Genomic DNA, 10691 nt, shown 5'->3' on the forward strand with positions numbered 1-10691 from the left:
AAGCAAGCTGTGTAGCACAAGCTCCACTGATAGTCAGGGAATGATTTGCCAAAGCCAAGAAGACCTAGATGGGGAACTAAGCTAAGAACAGCTAGGCTTCTGTCTAGTAATATTCATGTAACTTAAGCACAAACCCACCAATAGTCATTAACCCTCTGGGCATTGCCCATCATATTAAATACTACATGTGAAGCCCATCTAAAAACAAGGCTTAATTTATTTAAAGTCTGAATTCTTAAGACTGCTTTTTAAAATAAACATACTCATTCACAGACGATTTTTTTGAGCCTGTTCTATGTGTCATGTTGTTATAGGTGCTGTAGATGTAAAGTATTACATTCTGTGCTGGAGGAACTCAAAGTTTAGCAAAGGAGGTTAATAAGCAACCTAATTTTGATTTAGAGATATGAACAATTGCTTTGGGAGCATGGCAGGTGTAGCAGGTAAGGCTAAAGGAGTGAAATTGCCATTTGGGAGTTGCTGGGTCTTGAAGGATGAGTTTATCAGACTGTAAGGGAGGTCTACTCAGAATAGCCTGAGCAAAGGCATGTGGTCAAAAGAAACTATTGCTCTCTCTGTGGATAATGTAACTTTCAGTTTGGTGGTATAGGGGGCTGATGGGAACTTGTGGGGGAATAATTCTAGAGAATTGGATTGGGTCATGTTGAGAAGGACCTTGTTTGACTGTGGTATGAACCTTGTAATCAGTGGGGAACTGTTAAAGACTTAGGCAGGTGATTGATGAAGTCAGCTTTCTTTTTCAGTAACTTAACTGGTTATATTGAATGATAGGGAAGAGATTGGTGGTGCTAGGAGATCAGTTCAGGAGTTCTTGCTGGAGTTGATTGGATGCTCATACAGTTAATCAGAACTTTAATGTATAAATGATGGCTCTTCATTGTGTCCTTCAAGATTATATATTTTAATGTTGTTAACCTCAGACATTTATGAAACTAAGTTTTCATGTGCCATCAGATCAGGTGTAGAGGATGTGCAAAAGAAAGTCATTATATTATACTCATATCTTGTTTTGGACTAAAAATGGTTTTTATTTAATTTGATGACATAGACTCGGCTTTGAATAACTTTTTTTTTTCCCAGAAGTCAGATCCATTTTCAGCAGATGAAGATTTTTAACACCACAAAGAATTTTAAAGAGAATGTAATGTGAATTCTAAGGACCTTTGGGAAACCAGTAAAATATTAATAAATTACATATATGTGGTATAGTGCAGTTTACAGAGTGCTTTCCTATACATTTTCTCATGTTATCCTCCTAGTAATCAATAATGTAGGTTTTATCAATCCCATTTTACAAATGAAAAAGCTGAAGCTCAGTTACTCACTATGCAACTTAGGGCAATCTAGACCTCCAGTCTGACTTTTATTACTTTGTCTAGTGTTCTTTCTACGTTACTGTTGTTGCCTCGATACAGGGAAGAGCTTCAGAAACAATTCGAGCAATGATTACATTTAGGGGGAGACATGTATAGTGCATTTAGAAAGGGACAGCACTAACTGGAAATTATAAGTTCTGGTTTGTTAAAAACAAGGCAACTACTATTACTTTCTAGCTGTAGCATAAAGTGCTATTCCTGGGTTGGAAAGGAAATCTTTTCAGGGTTTCTGGTTTCACATGAAAGGCAAGGATAGATTAGATATCTACTCTTGTCATATCTCAAATAAGGTTATGTAGTTGTGCAACCAGATTCTGTTAGGGCCTTGTGGAAAGTTTACATTGGTATTTGTCTGGGAAACAATAGCACTAGACAGAGAGTGCTGTAGATTCCAACCCACATCTGAAAACTCTTGCTGGGTAGCTGAGTGACTGGACCTAGCCTGGTGTGAGGAATGCGTGCCCTGCAACTTCAGAGTCACAATTACTTCAATTGATATAAAGAGATTTGTTCCCACTTCTTTCTTTCTGGGAGTCTTGGGTGCACAATGTCTGTATTTACCCCTTGCCTCCAAAGCTGGGAAGAGGGAAGAGCTGAAGGAAGTGTTGGTTGCATTCTTTTTCCTTCCAGTAGTGGGCCCTTCTAGTTTTCTAGTGTAAAACATAAGGTTCTTGAAATGTTTATGCCTCTAATATCAATGTTGTGAGGGACATCAAGCACTTTTTTTAGAAGTGTTGGATCTTAACATGATCTTGTATCCCCCACGGTACATAGTGGATATGTGATAAACTTTTGTAGAATCTCAGTGTATTTTTAATTTTGGTCCCAGAGCTTCACTCTGATATCTTTCTTAAATAAAGATTCGATATAATGTGAGTTAAAGGGGTGTAGTGATCATGTATTTTTCATGATACCATGTAAACACTGGATCAGAGCCTCTTTAGGTAGAATGGCTGGGCACATTTTAGTCTTGGACTTGAAAAGCAGTTCTGGTATTGATTGCTGTTTAAAAAATAACAGCATTTTAGTGGAAAGCTTGTGCATCTTCTTCAACTACCTTTTCATGTGGATAGCAGAGAAATCTGCATTCTCATATATTTTGCATTATTGTATGATGGCTTTTTTCACTTCAAGTTCATCCGGGTTGTCTAGAACCTGATGGTAGTTCCCTAAAAAAACAGTTTAATACTTAGGACCCTCACTCATCAACCCCCTGTTCTTTAAACCTTTTAAATTCATCCATTTGTGCAGGTGTCTGCTTTAGCTAAGCTGTATAGTACTTGGGGGGCTTCCCAGGGGGTGGTAGTGCTAAAAGAACCTGCCTGTGAATGCAGGAGATATAAAGAGATGTGGGTTCAATCTCTGGGTGGGGAAGATCCCATGGAGGAGGGCATGGCAACCCACTTCAGTATTCTTGCCTGGAGAATCCCTTGGGCAGAGGAGCCTGGTGGGCTACAGTCCATAGGGTCGCAAAGAGTCAGACATGACTGAAGCGACTTAGCACACAGCACGCACGTAGTTCTTGGTGTTGGCAGTGGCTTATTCTGTCCCTCTGCCTTCCCCCCCACCCCCCGGCCCCAGAAAAAACCCTGTCTTTTAACCATCACCTCTTTTAAGACCTAGCTTGAAAAAAATTGCTCTCTATATTTCTTTTTTTGGCTGCCCCTTGTGGCATGTAGGATCCTGGTTCCCTAACCAGGGATTGAACCTGTGCCTCTTACATTGGGAGCATGGAGTCTCAACCACTGCACCACCAGAGAAGTCCCACTTTCTCTATTTCTTTATTGAGTATTAATCAGCTCTGATTATTCTTTTACCTTGTATTATTTGTGTTTAGCTAAAACCTTACTTTGCATTTGAAAATAATGTTTGGGATTATTCTCAAGTTCTTAAAATTGTAGCTTTCCAACTAGAAGAAAAATCTCAAAATCCTGATACTGTCATTGTTTTCATCTTATTCTTAATTTTCCCCTCCACCCTAAAGTCTTACACAGTACAAAAACAGAGAAGTTGATACACTAAAGTTGGTCTCTAAATGTTTATTGACTGTTGGTTCTCTTATCTTGCAGACATGTTGGCCGTCACTGCCTCCGTGCCCACCTTAGTCCTCAGCTCTGTATCAGAAAGTAAGTTCCTAAATCTGTGGAGATTATTATTATTTAAACTTTTTCTCATCAGAGAAAAGCAGTAGGTTTTTGACTGAGATTTTGGGGATATGTATGAAAGCAGATAATTGTAGATGGTTGGCTGAAAATTTAGTGACCGTGGTCTCTATTTTTCTTATCTGGTAGTAGAAGAAAGAAGGAATTTGAATATATCTTTGGTCTTTTCTTAATTTTCCTCACTTTTAGCTTTTCTGCTATTTTTAACTTCATTTATTTGCTCCATTTTTGGTTCCTTTCTTGATATTTAATTATCTTCTGTCTAGTCTTTCTTCCTTTTGTACTTCCTTTTTCTTGTAACCTTTAATTTTGGGCAGCTCCTAGGAGTTAAATCTGTTTCTTCTTGCAGTATTCATTTCTAGTCTGTTGACCTCAACAGTTGCCTCTGTATGGTTTTCTTTTGTTATAAAAAACTTAAAAATATTTATTTATTTATGGCCACACCCCACGGCATGTGGAACTTCCCTGACCAGGGATTGAACCCGTGCGCCTGCATTGGAAGGTCGGAGTGTTAACTGGACTACCAGGGAAAAGTGAAAGAAAGTGAGGGTGAAGTCACTCAGTCGTGTCTGACTCTTTGTGACTCCGTGGACTGTAGCCTACCAGGAATCCGTCCATGGGATTCTCCAGGCAGGAAAACTGGAGTGGGTTACCATTTCCTTTTCCAGGGATCTTCCCGACCCAGGGATCGAACCTGGGTCTCTGGCATTAGAGGCAGACGCTTTAACCTCTGAGCCACCAGGGAAGCCCAGGGAAGTACCCTTAACTTTTTTTTTACTTAATTTATTTGTGTCTGTACTGCATCTCCGTTGCTGTGAGGGCTGTTCTCTGGTTGTGGCAAGCAGGGGCTCCTCTGGTTGCAGTGCAGGCGCATCTCACTGCAGTGGCTTTTATCACAGAGCACAGGCTCTAGGGCATGAGGGTTTCAGTAGCTGCAGCATAACTTTTTTACTAATTTTTTTTATCCCACTTTAACTTTTAATTTTAGAAATATTTTGTACTTTTAGGGAGCTCCTTGGTTGCCTAGTGGTTAGGATTTCAGGCTTTCACTGTGGTGGCCTGGATTCAATCCCTGTTCCATGCATGCTGAGCAATGCAGCTGGGGGAGAAAAGAAAAAAGAGTAGAAATATTTGGTACTTTCAGAAAAGCTGGAAAAATAGTACAAGGAAGTTCTACATACTGTTCACCTATATTCTCAGTTGTTAACGTTTTGCTGTGTTTACATATCACTATATTTTTGGTTGTGCCATATGAAATTATATTTTTGTAGCTCAAAACTTGTGTAATACAATTTAGTGTGGTTCAGCACAATTTAATTACTGTGATTTTCTCTGCATTCTTTGAGATTAAGTTGCAGATATCATGACCTCTTCTAAATACTTCTCCTAAGGGAATTCCTGGCGTTCTAGTAGTCAGGACTCTACACTTCCACTGCAGGAGCATGGGTTTGATCCCTTTTCAGGGAAATAAGATCTCACATATCTCACAGCACAACAAAATAAACCCCAACTTCTCCTAAGAACAAGAACATTATTTTATAAAACACAGAATAATTATACAAATGCAGTTATCAAACTCAGGAAATTTAACTTTAACCTGATCTTACCTGATACACAGTCAATTTTCAGATTTTTCGTTTGTGCCAAACAGTCTGTCTGTCCCCTATCCAGGATCTAATTAGGCTCACATATTATATTTAGTTGTCTTATTTCTGTAGTATCCTTTAATCTGGAACTTTTTCTTAGCCTTCTCTGTCTTTTATATCATTGACTTTTTTTTCCAAAATACAGGTCAGTTATTTTTCAGAGTTTCTCTCAAGTTAGATTTGTCTGATTGTTTTCTAATGATTTAGGTTATGCATTTTTGGCAGGAGTAATATATTAATGATGTTTTATCCTCAGTATATTACATCAGGGACATATCATGTCATTTGTCCCATTATCAGTGATTTTAACTTTGGCCATTTGAATACAGAAATGTTTGCTAAGTTTTTTCCTAGTATGGAGTCACTGTTTTTAACTTGTGTAATTTATAAGTAATATATAGGGAAATGTTTTTCTTGAGGGGGATGGATCATGTTTAATGTAGATACATAGTAAATTAAATTGTTGAACATAGCTGTCTAAGAATTGGCTTCAGCCTAGCCTCAGTTCAGTTCAGTTGCTCAGTCATGTCTAACTGTTTGCAACCCCATGGACTGCAGTACGCCAGGCTTCCTTGTCCATCACTAACTCCTGGAGCTTACCCAGACTCACGTCCATTGAGTTGGTGATGCCATCCAACCATCTCATCCTCTGTCGTCCTCTTTTCCTCCTGCCTTCAGTCTTTCCCAGCATCAGGATCTTTTCAAATCAGTCAGTTCTTCACATCAGGTGGCCAAAATATTGGAGTTTCAGCTTCAGCCTCAGTCCTTCCAATGAATATTCAGGACTGATTTCCTTTAGGATGGACTGGTTGGATCTCCTTGCAGTCCAAGGGACTCTCAGGAGTCTTCTCCAACACCACAGTTCAAAAGCATCAGTTCTACAGCGCTCAGCTTTCTTTATAGTCAACCTCTCACATCCATACATGACTACTGGAAAAACCATAGCTTTGACTAGATGGACCTTTGTTGGCAAAGTAATGTCTCTGCTTTTAAATATGCTGTCTAGGTTGGTCATAACTTTTTTTCCAAGGAGCAAGTGTCTTTGAATTTCATGGCTGCAGTCACCATCTGCAGTGATTTTGGAGCCCCCCAAAATAAAGTCTCTCACTGTTTCCATTGTTTCCCCATCTGTTTGCCATGAAGTGATGGGACCAGATGCCGTGATCTTAGTTTTCTGAATGTTGAGTTTTAAGCCACCTGTTTCATTCTCTTCTTTTAGTTTCATCAGCCTAGCCTAGTGACAAGAAAAATCATGAAACTGTTTAGAGGTACTGAACTGAATCTAGTTCTCAATTTTTGAGAACTTGGAAAGGAATCTTGAAGAGCTGGATGAGAGCAGGTGGTAATGTATGAGATACCACACATGACCTGGGTGATATGTAAATGGTTTTGAAATATTGTATTTGCCCCGCTGCCCAACAAGAACGTTAATCTTCCATTACTGTACTTGGCTGTTGGGGGATTGAAAAGAAGAGTTGCTCTCTAATATGACCTCATTGGGTGGTTGAGGTTATTAGTAGCTGAGTCATACTTGGCAGAAAGAGTGGACAGACATGTTTTCTTAATATATGGGTTCATCTAGCCCAGCTTACCTTTAACTTTTTTATTATGTAAAATTTTAAACCAAGTTTACTTTTAATCATTTAAACCTTTTGGTTTTATTTTAGTGCTGTTCCTTTGGGAACCACAGCCAAAGAAGAAATGGAGAGGTTCTGGAAGAAGAACACTAGTTCAAACCGCCCTTTGTCTCCCCATATCAGCATCTACAGGTAAGGGCTCTGGGACCAGTAGTAGCAGGTGAAAGTTCTGGAGGTAAGTCAAAATGTAATTCCTGGTAATTAAAAAAGATTATTTTGAAATCATTCCAGATTTGCATAAATATTGCAGAAATAGTGTGCTGTGTTACTGTATACCTTTATGCAGACTCCCAATGTGTTAACATGTCTGAATGAGTTTTAAAAAGTGCAGCCACGATGATACTCATTACTCCTGTGTTTTCTATTGCTGCTGTCATAAACGATCACAAACTTGGTAACTGAAAATAACACATTTATTATCTTACAGTCCTGTAGTTCAGAGTCTGGCTTAGGTCTTACAGGGCTAAAATTAAGGTGTTGGCAGGGCTGCATTCATTTCTGGAGGCTCTGGGAGAGAATCTGTTTTGTTACTTTTTCCACCTTCTGAAGGCTGTTCTGAATTCCTTGGCTTGGAACATGTTTCCTCCATCTTCAAAACCAGCAGTGGTATGTCAGGTTCTCCCATCATATCACTTTGAACTTGCTTCATTGTCACATTTCTTCCCTGACTCCCTCCTTCTGCCAGCTCCTTCCACTTTTAAGGACCTTTTGTAGTAATTATATTGGGCCCATCCAGATAATCCAGGATAGCCTTCTTATCTTAAGGTGAGGTTATTAGCAACTTTAATTTCACTTGTAACCTTAATTCCCCTTTGCTTTTTAAAATAGTCACAAGTTTCAGGAATTAGAATGTGGACATCTTTCTGCCTGCTGCAGTCCCTTAATACTTAGTGTATGTTTCTTAAATTTGAGGAAACTCCCCATACTACTGCCATCACAGTCAGAAAATTAACATTGATCTTGTGTTAATCACCTAATCCTCAGATCCCATTCAGATTTTACCAGTTGTCCCAAAAATGTCCTTTATAGGTCCGGGATCCAACTGAGGATCATGTATTATATTTAGTTGTTTAACTACTTAGAATTAGCACAAACTCCACAGGTAGGGGTTCGGTCCCACAAGACTGCCTCCCACTTCAGATGCCAGTCCCAAACCCCAGCTTTTTACTTGTACTTCTAACTGAAAGTGTTAGTTGCTCAGTCGTGTCTGACTGTTCACGACCCCATGGACTGTAGCCTGCCAGGCTCCTCAGTCCATGAGATTCTTTAGGCAAGAATACTGGAGTGGGGAGCCGTTCCCTTCTCCAGGGGTTCTTCCTGACCCAGGGATCGAATGCGTGTCTCTTAATGTCTGCTGCATTGGCAGGCAGGTTTTTTACCACTAGCGCCACCTGGTACTTCTAACTAACCAACTATTAATCAATAGTTCTCACAACCTCCTCCTTGGGTTCAGTAATTTGTTTAAATGGCTCAAGAAACTTGGAAACATTTACTTAAGTTTACTATGATTATAAAGGATATTACAGATGATACAGATGAATAGCCAGGTGCCCTTTTAGGTCCCTCTGTGTCTAGAAGGATCCTGAGCACAGGAGCTTCTGTCTCCGTGGAGTTGGGTTGCTTATCCTTCTGATACGTGGATGTATTTACCAATCTGAAAACTTCCCAAACCCTGTACTTTGGCAGTTTTTATGGAGGCTTCATCATGTAGCTATGATCAGTTATTAACTTAATCTCTAGCCCTTCCCTCCCTGGATGGAGGTGGGTGGGGCAGAAAGGTCCAAGCTTCTGGTCACGGGTTAGTCTTTCTGGCAACCAGCCCCCATCCAGAGTTACCTCCTTAGAACAGAGATCACTCTTACTTCCCAGGAAATTCTAAGGGATTTAGGAACTGGGTGTTGGGAACCAGAGTCAAAGACCAAATAAAAAGATCCTCCTAGCACCTGTATCAGTGAGGAGATTGATAAGGGTTCAGAAACAGATATGTTTTACACACACACACGGACACACACACACACACACCCTCCCCCCCACCACATTACTTCACAATTCTTATTTTGCCCAGAGTTACACTGTTACAGTGTACACTGTTTTATCAGTTACACTGTTAAATCAGTTACATCTGATTTATTTTGACTGATCTATTTTGATGTTCAGATTGTCCCAGACTTGGCTGGTGGAAATTTTTCAAGATGACTCCTGTGAAATCAAGATCTGGGTGCTAGATGTGCTCACTGCTAACAGGATATCATTGCTTCTAGACTTTTTCTAACAGAGCTATGATATATTGTACAAACACACACAAACATACATGTACATGTGTATATATAAGTATATACATATATGTACATCTATTTCTGTTAATTGGTTGTCCTCAGAAGTAGCATTGATGGCTGTTATGCTAGTGTCTTCCCAGAAAAACTCCTAACCCAGCAAAGCATCTTGAGTTCTGTTACCGTATTTTCTTGAGTTCCTGCCAGGGAAGCTGGTCATTTTTTAACCACCTCCACAAATACCACAACCCTTCAGATTTTTTCCAAACTAGATTCCTGAAATAATTCTGATTGTAGAAATTGGACAGTCTACTAAAACAGAAGATGAATAAGTGATCTCAATCTTTGCTACTTTATGGTAAAACTTTTTTTAAGAGATGAAAGATTTGGGAGAGGATTATAATGAAGAAGAACTTGTCAAATTATCTTGAGTTTATATTTAAAGCTCTGGCCTTTTTTCACAAGTCATATTAACAAATGATAATAAGCTAGTGGGATGAAACTTAAACTACTTTGCTCTTCTGATGATGAAAGTCTAGACATACTCATGGAAAAAAAAAGAAATAGCAGGAAACATGGGGCTGTCTATCTGAGATATCTGGAGTCATTTTCTGTTACTAACTTTTATAAATTTTTGGAGGTAGCATGGAAATAATATGGTTAAGTTAGCCTTTCTGAAGTATTCTTTATCTCTTAGTAAATTGTCATTATCAAAGCAAAAGTATATATAGGGAATTACATTTTCAGGAAAACAAGTCATTTTAAAAGATGTTAGAAAAATATTTTAAAAATTTATAGTTGGAAGAGTTCTTAGATTTTAATTTAATTTTCAACCACATTGGTTCTAAGAGTGCTGCTTTGGGCTTGGGGTACTCCATTAAGTATCACAGCTACCCACTTCTGGGGGTGGTTGTGTGGGTGGCCAACATGCAGATGGTACTGTAGGCCCTTAGACCTGGCTATAACCAAAGCAGCTCGACTTTAAGGATTTTGCTTTTGAAGGAAGGGTGCTACTCAAAAAAAGAAAAACGTCTAAAAGCCACAAATGAGTAAATTTCCTCTGCAATATTTTCATAAACAAATGTCTACTTATGCTTGCATGCCTCCAGTGACAAGAAACTCACATCACCCTTTTCCAGTTTGGAAATTTCTCTTATTATCAGAAAGACCCTTATTTTATTGAACTTACTGTAACTTGTATCTTCTGCACAGTGGTTCTAGTTCTACCATAAACTATATAAAATAGATCTAAGCCTTTTTCTTTTTCCCTCTGATGACCTTTTTTTGATGTTGAAAGTCTTTTCATGTGTTTACTGGCCACCTGTGTATCTTCTTTAGAGAAATGAATATTCAAGCCCTATGTTCATTTTTATATTGGGTTGCCTTTTAACCTTATTTAAAATTTGTGGTAAAATATACATAACAAAATTTACCAGTTTATTGATTTATTGATTTTTAAGTGTACAGTTCAGTGGCATTAAGTACATTCACGTTGTGCAACCATCCCTACTGTTCATCTCCAGAATCTTTTCATCTTCCTAAACCGAAACTTTGTACAATAATCCCCATTCCCCCG

The 10691-nt window shown here is 38.8% G+C and overlaps 1 protein-coding gene across 1 annotated transcript in view; it reads left to right on the plus strand.

The window, feature by feature from the left end:
• The window catches only part of SDHC (succinate dehydrogenase complex subunit C), a 30405-nt gene that overhangs the window by 1775 nt on the left and 17939 nt on the right, over positions 1-10691 (plus strand). Inside the window, exons 2-3 of the mRNA XM_004002697.4 lie at positions 3467-3523; positions 6873-6974. Of these exons, the coding sequence (XP_004002746.1) occupies positions 3467-3523; positions 6873-6974 (159 nt within the window). The remainder of the gene's footprint in view (positions 1-3466; positions 3524-6872; positions 6975-10691) is intronic.

This window comes from Ovis aries, chromosome 1, assembly GCF_016772045.2.
Source record: "Ovis aries strain OAR_USU_Benz2616 breed Rambouillet chromosome 1, ARS-UI_Ramb_v3.0, whole genome shotgun sequence".
In the NCBI taxonomy this organism is placed as follows: domain Eukaryota; kingdom Metazoa; phylum Chordata; class Mammalia; order Artiodactyla; family Bovidae; genus Ovis; species Ovis aries.